Consider the following 13417-nt stretch of genomic DNA (forward strand, 5'->3'; position numbering starts at 1 on the left):
GTCACATGTGTATAAAAATTGCCTGTGTATTATATATATTAAAACACTTGAAGATTATTTTGTGTGAGAGACAATTGTTTGACTGTATAACTGAAAGACATTTGTTCCTTTCAAATCTAAATCTACTTATCTTGAGAAACACAAATTAAATTCAATAACACGTTTTTATTAGTTTACTTTGAAAATCCATTGATCAGTTTATAAAGTTTAATATTAAATGATCAAAGAGGAAAACATTAGTACAAAGCCTATTGTCACTACAGTGTATTTTATATTTCTAAAGCTCTTTTAAATTTGATTGAAAAGATACTAGATGTTACTTTAATGCACACAAAAGAATTAGAAGACAATTACAAAATGAAATATTGGATTTTACACATCACCACTAGGTAAGTATCACACTAGCAGCATCAACCTAATGAAAAGATTCGTATAACCTTGATTGCTTCTGGAATATTAAAAAATTACATTTAAGACTTCTTTCCTTTGAGAGGCATGAAAGTGAGGTCATAATTGACCAGGTACCCGTCGTTGTACATGTAGAGCTTGTGATTATTGGGGTTGTAGGACAGACTCTGCACATTTTCCATCATCTTGTCAAATCGGATGCTCAGATACCCTTCTTCACTGGTTTTGGTGTCATACATATAGAAAATCTCCTCTTGTCTTGTGTTGAGGCTTCTAGTAGCATATAAAACCCCACATGACATGAACGCATTGGTGACCCCACGTTTGTACTGGGAGGTGTACCAGGTTTCGATCACAACAAGAGAAATGGCATCAAGTTTGCTAATAATAATGTGACCACTCTTAGCCTCAGATGAATAAATGACCCAAAGACCATTTTCATCGCCGGCCAGGTCAATGTCCTGCCAAGATGAGGATGAATATGAGAACCGATTAGTGTAGGTGGCTTCAGTGAGAGTCAGGCGCTGCACCACATTTGTCTGCCTATTAAATTTGCAGAGATTCCTGGAGTTGTAGCAGTTATAGTACATTGTATTGTTGAACATAATCATCCCACCTCCTTGTCCACAATTGTTATAATCATAACCGTTACCAACCCTGACTGCAAGGGTCTTCTCTATGTTGTTTGCATAGATCAGAAGATCATTATATGAAGGGTAGAAGCGCAGGGTATTCATTATCCTCTCATCTGTATTTAGAGGGGCTACCCATTGAACACTCTGATCAGATCCTAAAAATGAATCCCTTCCCCATCCTCCATATTTGTAGCTGAATCCCAACCAGTTCAGATGTACTACAAAAGGTTTGCTGATATTCACAATTCCTCCATGGTCACATGTACCTATACAATGAAACAAATATAGATTTGATACTTAAATATATGAAGCAGAGGTACAATGAAGACTTTTTAAGTTATAAAGTGAGTATGATGTAGTTTTTGCTCCCCATCCACTAAAAAATAAAAAAACACATCCCACAACTTGAAATCAATGACTAAACAAAAATAGAACAAAATGTGGAATCAACAAAAGAGATTGTGTCCCTTTAAATGTGATTTGACTCTTATATTAAATAGTCTTTCTGTGAAATATGTCACTCAGTACAAAATTTTGCCTACCTTAGACCCTACTTTGACCCTTATGTATTCTGATTGGTCCACATGGAGTCAGTCTGGATTTAGCTCTATCCTTGAGAAAGACCTGAACTAAGGAGGTTGAAATGTGTTTGGATAAGGGTAAATTTAATCTGCACAAAGAACGTCTATACCAGGGTTTCCCAAACCCAGTCCTCAGGGCTCCCCAACATTGCAGGTTTTCTGGATCACATGTGACATAATTAGGACCACCTGTGGATCTGTTACAATGTATCAGTCAGTAATGAGTACACCTGTGCTCCAGCAAGGAGATATGGAAAACCTGCACTGTTGGGGAGCCCTGAGGACTGGGTTTGGGAAACTCTGGTCTATACTATCAAAATACCATCAAGTGGAGGAACTTCATATTATACCCTGGAGACATCTTTTTACATCATTACAAACAATGTGAATGCTTCACCCCCCATATCTGATAGGGAGTTTTTAGTGCAATTATTGTTGAATACATGTTTTTAAGATATATGTTGGATTACTTATCAAAAAGAATTTTATAGCAAAAGCAAAATCACACTAGGTTTGCTTTCTTCTGTTTCTATTCCATACATCCTACAATTGAGTAAACTGGGAAGGAGAACAAGTGGATAAGATCTGGTAGAATACACACATCTCCAGAAACTCTTTATGAAGCTTTACACAAAGAATAACTCTAGTAAGTGTAATACCAATTGGTGTTATCACATGTTTGGAAGAAGAGACTTTCTGATGTACACTTGTACCTATAATATCTGCGAATTAAGGTCCACAATTAAGAAAATGTCTAGCAAGTGGATCTCCACTAGAGGATGTCTGGGAAAGAACGTTACCACATTATAGTGGAGAAATTCCATTATAGCTTTTTTAAGTCACAGAATATGGTTGAAATATATGCTATATACTGTAGACAATATCACACTATGTAAAAAAAAAATGTTTTATATATACACAAATTTCTGAGCGATCAAGAGACTGGAAAAGGAACATATTCCTGGAAATGTCTTTTAAAAAAAAAAAAATATTAAGCAATTTATTTCATTTATAATGTTATACATTGTGAGAAACACTATTAGCACTGAAATCTCCAAAAATATTTTCTTATTTATATAGCTATTTGGGGAATTTTATCTGTGATTCCAGTTGAAACATAAGCAACAAATAGTTTTGAGTGCTGTAGATTACCTATATAATCAATTTTTTTCTTTTACATCATGTAGACTGTTGGTTGCATATACATCGTTTATCTGGGGAAGAGATGACACCAGGATGCACTAAGGGAAGAAGGCAAGCAGGCGGAGGCAGTGTGATGCTCTGGGCAATGTTCTGCTGTGAATCCTTGGGTCCTGGCATTCATGTGTTACTTTGACACGTACCACCTACCAAAACATTGTTGTAGACCAAGTACACCCCTTCATGGCATCAGTATTCCCTGAAGGCAGTGGTCTCTTTGAGCAGGATAATGCACCCTGCCACACTGCAGATATTGTTCAGGAATAGTTTGAGAACATGACAAAGTTTTCAAGGTGTTGACTTGACCTCCAAATTCCCCAGATCTCAATCTGATCTGGGATCTGTGGGATGTGCTGGAAAAACAAGGCCATGCCATGGAGACCCATCCTCACAACTTACAGAACTTAAAGAATCTGCTGCTAACATCTTGGTGCCTTAGTACTTGCTATTGAAAGGGACAAACTGAAGCATTTAATTTTTCTAAAAATATATATGGCTTGGTAAAGTCTGGTAAAACAAGTCAATGCTCCAACATTTTCAATAATAATTGGCCAGTGGATGTACATTAGCATCTTTTCTTCTTATCTGGTATATAGATATATAAAGTATGCATGACCCTCACCACCCATCCCCTCCTATCTTACCAACCAAGATTTTTCAACTTACTTTAAAGACTATATTGACACTATCCACCACAAAATCTGCTCCAGCCAGATCCCTTGCTACCTTCTCATCCTCATTTCATTCCCTCCTGTAACTGAGTACAAAATCCTCACTCATGTTCTCTTCTTTTCCGGCAACCTGCCCCCTTTCAAGCTACTCTGCATTCTCTTCCACAAAGCTTGCCTACACCTTTTTCACCTCTTTAACTCCGGCCTCTCCACCAATATTTTCCCCACTGCCTTTTAAACATACTCTCATCTCCCACATTGTCAAGAAACCGTCTATTGACCCTTCCTCTCACTTCAACTACCATCCCATTCCTTTGCTCCCTTTTGCATCCAGAATTATTGAACAACTGTCTGCAACTATACAATACAAAAGGAATTAGATGGCGCTATAGGTGCATACAACAAACATACAAAAATATTATATTTTGAATGGTGAACAACGATCAAAATCACAGTCCCATAAAATGTTCACTTCAAACAAATAAATTTTCATGCTTGGATGATCCATCCTGATATTCTCCCAAATCCAATAGTGTAGGTTTCATGTAAAAAAACATCCAGAGAAATGTCTCAGTATTACTTATTAACTTATTAACTGTCTGCAACTGTCTGACCCACTTTGCCTCTTTCCACTCACTCATCGCCCCCCTTCAGTTGGGCCTGCGCCCTCTTCACCTAACCGAAACCGACCACAACATAGTTACCAATGATCTACTCCTGGTACAGGTAAAATATAAATTTTCCCTCCTCTTCTCCTTTACCTCTTTCCACTTTCCACACTGATGACCTCTCTTTTCTCCTTGACATGCTTCATTCCTTCAGCCTTCATTACATTGTCTTCTTCGGATTCACCTTCTACCTCTCAGGTTAATCCTTTATTGTCTCTAGTTCCAATTCTTGCACCCCTCCTCTTCCTCCCTCTATCTATCTATTTGTTCTATAAACACCTCCTTTCTTAGCTAACTCATCTGATCCTTCGATCTCCACTACCACCTCTATTGAGATGACACCCAAATCTACATTTCCTCCAGATGTCTCACCCTCTTTCCTATACTGTCTCTTCACCATCTCCACCTGGATGATCCAATGCTTCTTCAAACTTAACCTGTCCAAATTAGAGCTTATCATCTTTCCCACTGCTAATGTCACCACCCCTCCCCGCATTTCCCTCACAATTGACAACTTCATTCTCTCCCCTGTTCCTCACCCGTGCACCCTCAGTGTCATTCTTGGCTCCACCCTATGCTTTTCCCCTCACATCCAGTCTCTCTTATAGTCCTGACACATCCACATCATTGCTAATCTATGCCCCTTCTTCACTGAAGATGCATCTAAAATCCAAGTCAACTTTGCTGCTTATTTCCTTGACTATTGTAACCTACTTCTCACTGGCCTACCCTACAACTGCCTTTACCCTCTTCAATCCATCCTGAAAGCTGTGGCTAGATTTATATACCCATCCCGCCACTCCTCCTCCGCTGCTCCTCTCTGTAAATCCCTTCACTGGTTTCCTGTTGCCTCAAGAATTAAGTTTAAGTTGCTCACCCACATCTATAAGGCTTTCCCCCTATGTCTTTGACAATATCATGCGATATACTCCATCATATCCACTTTGTTCAACCTCTGACCTTTTCAAACCTTGTTACCTCCTAGCACTCCTGTCAACAAGACTTCTCCCCACCTATGGAACTCCTTGCCTTATTCTACCAGACTTTCACCCAGCATTCAAATCCTTGAAACCATCACTCAAAACTCATCTCTTGATCCTTGCCTACCCTACTCCCTAAACTCTCACATCCACTCCCTCTGCCTCATCTGTTCACCACATTCGCTCCTGCCCCATTTGCACCTATTGTCTGTCATCCTTCTAGAATGTAAGCTATCATTGACAGGGTCCTCTCCTCCATGTTTCATGAATGTCTCTCTCATACAACCTTGTTGTCATGTCTTAAGCGGAATCCTCCGCTACCTCATGCTTTATCGCTAGCTCATGATAATCCACGGAAGCATTATTTTGCTTAAATTGTATTCATGTCAAAGTTATTACCTGTATATTTAATTAGATTTATTGTACTTATGTTTGCCATATGTAAGATGACTTTTCGGTGCTATGAAATCTATGGCGCCTTATAAATAGACAATGATGGTGATGAGGATGCTGATGATAACCACACAATACCACTTCTCTTCTTCTGTATGCTGGATCTATGACTCAGAGATTTTTTTTTTATCTCCAAGAGCAAAAAAAACATTTTGCCTCAGCCCTCTGAGACACACAGAGTGAGACTTCCTAGAAGTATCCTCTGGATTTAAAAGATCATATAAGATTCTTTTTTCAGCCATATGATGACCTTTTTTTCAAAAAGACAGGTATCACCTATCAAGTAATCAGCCTAGATGAAATCAAAAGAAAATCATCCTCGACCATAGCCTTAAGTTTTTAATCATAAACATACCCAAGTGATAAATCTGAACAGGAGAGGGCCTGGGGGTCAAATACAACTAGCAAAAGGCCCAGCTCTGGTGCGGCAACATAAATATTAGTCTGAGAAAAACTACGGAGGCAGAGTTTGTATAATGTGGGTGTGACTTTATATAGTCAATAGGACAATGTTATATCAAGTAGCTATAATTAAATTTTACATAGTCCCATATAGTTAGTATTTAATTTATCCGATTCTAGTGATCTTTATAGCATTCAAAAAGTATTCTAGAGGACTCTATATAATACAGAAAGCATTCTAGTGACCAATATGCAATACAGAGAGCATCTTATTGGCCGCTATACAATAAAGAGCGTCTTAATAAACAATATGCAATGCAAAGAACATTCTTGTGACCATTACACAAAACACAATGCATACAGGTAACTACTATTCAATGCCAACCCCGTTCTGGAGAATCCTTTAAAATGCACACCTCCAATTCTTTGGTGGATTTACATTGCAGGCCTCCCACATCCCCCAAATCTCCGGTGATGTTACAGTGCTGACTTCATCACTAGCTAGTCATCACTAGCCTACAATCGGCATGCTTGGAGTCAAAGTTGGATCATACATTAGGCAACCTAGACTCTTGAGGGACCCTGAATACACTAACCTGTTTTAATGTGTTCTTTTTTATATAAAAAAAGAGGGAGAAGGGGCCCAAAACCAGTATATTGCCTAGGACTGGATGGACTCTTAATCAGTCTCTGCTTGGAGTCATGTAACTGTGGTGCTGCAGAGTTCATGGCCATGCCTGGCAGGCTGAAGATGCAACTCGGCTCTTCCGAACAAAACACATCAGTATGGCTTTGTCTGAATATTGGTCTATACCACCCAGCCCAAGACAGGTCAAACTGTACCTGGCCAGTGGGCCATCTGTCCATTCCTGAATCTGAACCTACCCCAAACTTTAACCCTAGCATTAGCTCAAATTCTAATCCAAGTTATACCAGAAATCCTGCTGAAACTTTTTAAACTCTCTGACCTCACTCCCCAAATTCTAAAATTGTAAGGGGTATACAAATATTTTAAAGTGGCCTTGAGTTGATTCCATGTTGTGCAGTTAAATGTACACACAGAATAGAAAAACAGATGCAGAGTTTCACTATACATTCAATGCCAATTATTATTTACAATAGAATTCTTTTGATCAACAGATACTGATGTGACCTACCATAGTCCACTGGAGGAGAATTTGGTTTTGTATTGTTCTTCTCACATGCTTCCAGACGTTTCTGCAGAGCCAATATTTCTCTTCTGATCGCCAGAACATTGTTCTTGTCATAGACCTCCAACTGATTCACCATAATTGAAATGTTACGGATCTAAAATAGAATAAAGGATAGCTTGTGGGATGGTCTTTAGTCCTGTTTGATTATGACATTTACATATCTTACAATTGTTTAACTAGGGTTTGATTACTATAGACCACATTTCACTGTTAAGCCCAGTATTCTGCCTATACCTGCATAATGTATAGTCAAACTTTATCTACATGTTTTCTGTTAGAGGTCAAACTGTTTGAGCAAAATGAAGCTCTCATCCATTATCCTACCAAAGATTATCGAGAGAAATCATATGCTTGGGGTATCAACTGATTGACCTGAGTCGCAGCTTAATGAGTGACTGGTCTTTACCAGAGATCCTTGCAGGGAGGTAATGGGCTTTGGAGTGAGACAGAGCACAGGTTCACCCTGCTAGGTAGCAGCTAACACAGAACAAGCCTGAACACTGAATTTGAGGTACAATTGAGGTCAGAAATAGGTCATTGGCCTGGACAGGAAACCTTTGTACAAGGTCAGAAAACAAGCTGAAAACCAGTGTCACAGGCATAAAGGGATGTTGAAGTCAGGCTGCATCATTAATAGAAAATCAGATAGCCAATGCGGATGCATGGCAGTTAGGAACAATAGATATATAGATTAGATGGATAGATTAGATAGATAAAAAGATAGATAGATAGTTGCATTTTCTTCCTTTCAATACATCTAGTCTCACCTCCAGGTAAAGAGTCTCCACCAGGACATTTGAGCCATTTAATGAAGTTTTCAGCTGCAGTATGATAGTTTCCATCTCTTTGATCTCCAACTTCACCAGCTCAAACTCCAGCTCCGTATAAGTGATGCCACTCTTCTCCATCTCCTCCACACGTATGGTCAGGTTCTTCAGCTTCTCTATATACACAATCAGTATACTCTGATAATTGTGAATCTGTAGAGAGAGTCCACATTTGTAGTGTAATAGTACAATAACACAGTCAATGATTAGAATGTCCACACACTATGCTGTGTATTTAGCGAGATGAGAACGCAATGGAGGGAATTTATGAAGCACATCTGATGCGCACAGCAAAATGCCTTGGTTTTGTACTGCTCCTCTGTGAAACGCCTATCACAGTTCCTTTGCACTAAGTAGTGATCACTACCTTTGACAGTGGTAAGCCAAGAAAAGTTTGAAAAATCTGCTGGAACACTGTAATTTTAATAGATTTCATGTGAAAATACACTGGTAAATAGTAATGATAGAAATGCTACAGTATTTTAAGGTTTGCAAACAAAATGTTTTTGTCTAAAAATTTAGAACAGACCTTTATCCTTTATATCTTGCTTATGCTATAATGCCTTCACTTCAACTCAGTGCTAGATTTAGAATTTTATGAATTAACTTACCAGGAGCTAAGATCAATTATGTGTCCATGGCAAGCTGCATCATAGGTGTCGCTGTTGTATCATTTTATTTTGGTTTGATATACAAACAATTGGTTATTCATATTCATATTCTATATAATTGTTTGCAACAGTGCAATCCTTTATACATGATTTATCAAGCCTACACCATTCATAGGCTCATTTCAGAGCACAAGTAATAAGAAAACAAGTATATGGAAGGAAGATACATTGAGAAAAATACAATTCTTTATTAATATGTGTCATATAGGCGGAATAGTTAAAATTGTATTTTATGAACAATAGAATAACACATTGTTAGGATATAAAGCCAAAATAAAATTATACAACCGCGAAGTGGCTTGGTAGTCTTTCACTACCATTTTAACTGTAATCATCACTATCCATTAATATTTTGCTATAAGTCAATGTTATTTCTTTTGATATAAGGGATCCTGGCAAACAGGGTTCTGTTTTAATTTTTTAATTTACTGTATATCAATAAAGATTGTTTTTTTATTACGCTATAATCAATCATTGAGTGCCTTGCGTGTGCACACATTTCTCTTTCTTCTTCCTCTTTAGTAGGTGTTTGTCGGGTATGAAATTGACCAAAACTTTATTTATGTCTGAAATCTTCTCTATACCTTAGTGATCTCCTTCTCGACGGTGATGCTCAGGTTGCGGTTGGTTACCTCCAGGATCTCCAGTCGACCTGCGGGAAAAGTGGAGTCTGGGAGTATGACGGCGCAGAGACAGACCCCATTTTCATCCAATAATCCTGTTGAGTTTTGATACTATTGAAGAACAAATGTCAGAGTTATATATTGATGGGAAGTATTATTACAGTGATTATTGGATACCATAAACCCACAGAAAACTGGACACACATTTCAATGTAACAATGTAAAACGAAAAAAAGAACATGGAGACTCATACGTTTTAAACCAGAATGTGCCTAATAATAATAACAACAGATATAAACAGTACTGTTAAGGACTGTAACTTAGATTATGAGTTAAAAAGGAGATTGCCTTTTACAGGGGCGGGCTGAGCTGGTGGGACAGGGGGGCATCTTCTCCCCGGGCCGGTCCCTTAGTGTTCTACCTTGGGCTGGGTCACTGGGCCATTTTTTTTCCTTTAAAATGTTCCTAGTAGGCTGCTGAGTCGAGACTTGCCCCCCAGCCTAAAATTTGCCAACCCTGCCCTGGCCTTTTCACTAGTATTTGGTAAAATCTCAAGGAAGGTGTATAGTTATATTCCCTGTGAACAGTGTTTGAAGTGGGCTGGTATACAGGGATATGTCATACTGCGACTTTTCCTACTGCCTTCATTGTAAAACTGTCACGTTCCATTGACTTACATTTTCCGTACCACCAGCAGTTATTTACTTAAAAATATATGAAAGCAAGGGCAACTAAAAAAATATATGTCATAAAAAAATAAAAAATAAAAATTATTTAAGTACAGATAGGCTGCTTATTCCCAACAGACAACAAGTTTCCAAAATTCCTTCTATCACTATAGGTACCTTCACTTGTGTCACATCAGGAGAAACAAGACATAAGCTACAGAAAATGATGAATGTCCTTAGCCACATTATAAGCAAGAGAGAAACTTTTTCACTTGTTGCAAATTACTTGTCTCGTGACCATGAAATTCTGTCATTAAAAGTAAAGTTAGTGTCTCAGATGAATCCGGAAATATAAAGTTATATCGGCCAAATACACAGTTACCCTACAGAGGTGTCATAGCTACCGCTGCACTGGTTCTAATTAGTAGAGGGGGAATCCTCTTTTGGTTGGTCACCCTCTAATAAAAAACAGGAGTCCAGCAATAAGTAGCCCAAGGTATATACTCACTTTCAGTGGGGTGGAGACCCCATGTTGTAGGCTGGTACAAAAACCATGGTAGTATGCTCAGGTTGGGCAGGGCAGGTTCTACTGTGTATAGGGGATGAGGTTCTGTGGACTCCATGTCTGCTATACATGGAACCTAGAAAAGTAGGTTTGTTGCCTCTTTAGGGTCCTGCTTACTCCCCTAGACAACACAGCTACAGTTTGACTAGGAAGAATCATTATGCTTTTCAGTGCTGTGGCTGGTTGTAATTAGTAGGGGGATGGTCATCCATATTAGTTTAAGCAGCCCACCACTAAAGGCTACCAGCCTGCTGCTGAATCTGGATGCATAGTGTGTCTCAATGGGAGCATAAGGAATGATTAGCATTTCTTTGTGCACAATTTCACTTGTGAAGATTACATTTGTCATTTCCAGTTTAATGATCTTATATACCAGAGATATGTATTTTATTTGCAGTGTGTGTATGTGTGTGTGTGTGTGTGGGGGGGGGGGGGGGGGGTGTTGGTTTTTTTAACCCACCTCACCCTAATGTTCAAGGGGAGGTCCACTTTTGGACATCGGGTTGCTATGTGACCTTGCATTACTGGGGAAAAGTGCAGGGGGGAGGTAGGAAGTACATCCAGCCCCACCCATAAAGATGAACAGACTGTCTCTATTCAGTTCTATAGAAGAGGACCGGAATGTTTCAATCCTTCTGAATTGTAAGCTCACAGTATGATCAAGTCAACTAACTGAGGGTCGATGTATCCTCTGTACGGCAAGGAAAGGTACGTGAGTGATAAAAGTGGGGGAATTTAAAATTCCCAATGTGGCAAGAGCATGAACAATTACAGAGGTTCACACCAGAGGAGAAAGAGTATCTTGGTGGCTCTGGACAGTTATGTTACATATTTATTATGGGTGTATTCAATTAGCTTATATTGTGGATTAATTGCATCTTCTTTAGTGAAATATAACAATATATGGCATTGGGTAATTATTCTGAATGCACTGTTAATACAACAAGTGTGTATTACTTATCTCAAAAAAAGTACAACCCTAGATCTATTTGTGTGCCTAGTGTTAGCCAGGAACATGTTCTTCCCCAAATAAACTTCAAAAGGTTGCATGAAACAATTGTTCATAGGCTGCCTCACAGTTATTAGTGATTCATCTCCATGTTCATTGTGCTATATTGCCAACATTTTAACTTTACCCCCCCCCCCCCCCCCCTCCAATGCAACATGGTTTTGCCCAGGTGCAATGTTACTCTTTTTTTATGCTTTGCTCTCCTTAATGACTCAGGCCCACAGACTGCACACAAATAGTGCCCTGATTATAATTTAGCCCATGGCCCTGGACGCTGTCGAGCAGAAATGCTAGTTCCTGTGCCAACATGCTGCCCACTACTGAAACATTAATGAATCCGTGGGTGCAGCCATTGAACATTTTATTCACGAATACAGCGATTGTGGTGACAATCTATGTATCTATATATCTGTTTATTCAATAGGTAGAAGCATGAGAACACAGCCCTGAGCCCACTTTTGTGTCACCTTTATCACATCAGTTTGGATTTTTCAGTAGAACTCACCAGACTGTTGGCCTGATTCTGGCAGACGCCCAGGATCAAAATGAAGAAGGCCAACATGGTGTCCATCTCGTCTTCTGTACCGGACAGCTTGTGCTAAGCCAGTATATATAGCGCTAGGGGTATATTCCACCCCTCCTTTCTATCTACTCCTCACCTTAATATGAATACGGCCTGTCAATCTCTGAGAGATAACAGACAACTGGGCTGTAAAATGACTGTAAAGCTGTAAAAACTAAGTAATGGTGTGAAATGTTCTATTCTGCATGACATGTTTATCTGCACAGTGGCAGCCATATAACTGTATGTACTATTATTATTTATAGTCACAGTAAACTTTTATGGTGTTATGGGAGAATTGTGCTTATAGTTGAAATTTAGTTTTAACATAATAATTTATTCTCCACATGCATAGCATTTGCTGTGATATAGCTCAATAATTGTTCTAGTTATATATTGCTTAGAAATTAAAATGAGTTTTTTCTGAAAGCTTCTGCCCAGCAACAGTGCAGAAGAAAAGGATAAAAAAAAACCCCAGAAATTACAAATGTACTTATAAAAAGTTTCCTATAGCTCTTCCCCAACATGTACCTGTACTGGTTCTATAATAAGCTACACTTGTAAAACATGAAAAAATCTTTTATAAACACAATCACATTATTTAGTGTGAATGTGCTTTGCACACAGTTAAGGTAAGATAGGAAGTGCAAAACAGCTTTAAATATGCTGTGTGCCTCAATTTATTTATGTTTATAGAACAAGTTGTCTTATTTAAGGAGAACCAGAAGTTTGCACAGGTTTTGGGAGGAATCTGGCTGCGTCAGGGCATTGTTGCAAAGTCGGTGCACTTTTGCAAATTTCTGCACCGTTGATTCAGTTCATTAAGTTTGCACTGAAACATTTGTCTTTTAAAATGTAATTTTTAAACATAAGGGGCCAGATTCATATAGGAACACAACCTGAACGTAACTTACATTTGAAAAAATTGCACGCATTTTGCAGACACGTATGACTATATTCAAGTACTAGCGTATTTCAAAACAAAAAATTCCATTTGCATCTGGTTATATAGTACACTCTGGTTATACGTTACTTCAAGTATGTTAACAGACAGAATACAGTGCAGGATATGCACATGTATATGTTCCATATGTATGAATAGATGGCCGATTGAAGAGTTTTAAATTAAGTGCTTTAATTATCTTACTTTACTTCCACTTTATGATAAATCAGATATGCTCAATCAATTTGGATATTAAGATAAATGTGTTTTTGAGTTCACAGAACATTTAAAGTAGAATTCTGGTCTAAAAAAGTAAAATCTAAAAACAACCAGGAAT

The 13417-nt window shown here is 38.4% G+C and overlaps 1 protein-coding gene across 1 annotated transcript; it reads right to left on the reverse strand.

Annotated features, from left to right (window-relative positions):
* Window positions 1-470: 470 nt before the first annotated feature.
* Window positions 471-12146, reverse strand: LOC142101532 (olfactomedin-4-like). The gene is made up of 5 exons (XM_075185986.1): window positions 12081-12146; window positions 9295-9444; window positions 7980-8192; window positions 7156-7306; window positions 471-1309 (listed from the first exon to the last, which is right to left on the reverse strand). The coding sequence occupies exons 1-5, from the start codon at window positions 12144-12146 to the stop codon at window positions 471-473; spliced, it is 1419 nt and encodes a 472-aa protein (XP_075042087.1).
* Between the last annotated feature and the right edge of the window lie 1271 nt (window positions 12147-13417).

Source organism: Mixophyes fleayi, chromosome 9 (assembly GCF_038048845.1).
Source record: "Mixophyes fleayi isolate aMixFle1 chromosome 9, aMixFle1.hap1, whole genome shotgun sequence".
Taxonomy (NCBI): domain Eukaryota; kingdom Metazoa; phylum Chordata; class Amphibia; order Anura; family Limnodynastidae; genus Mixophyes; species Mixophyes fleayi.

Bases quoted from the DNA above. Each gene is read 5' to 3' on its own strand.
- LOC142101532 (XM_075185986.1), bottom strand. From the start codon at position 12,146: ATGGACACCATGTTGGCCTTCTTCATTTTGATCCTGGGCGTCTGCCAG. The intron at 9,445-12,080 runs GTGAGTTCTACT...GTTCTTCAATAG, and splicing joins AGAATCAGGCCAACAGTCTG to TATCAAAACTCAACAGGATT. The intron at 8,193-9,294 runs GTATAGAGAAGA...CTCTCTCTACAG, and splicing joins TCGAGAAGGAGATCACTAAG to ATTCACAATTATCAGAGTAT.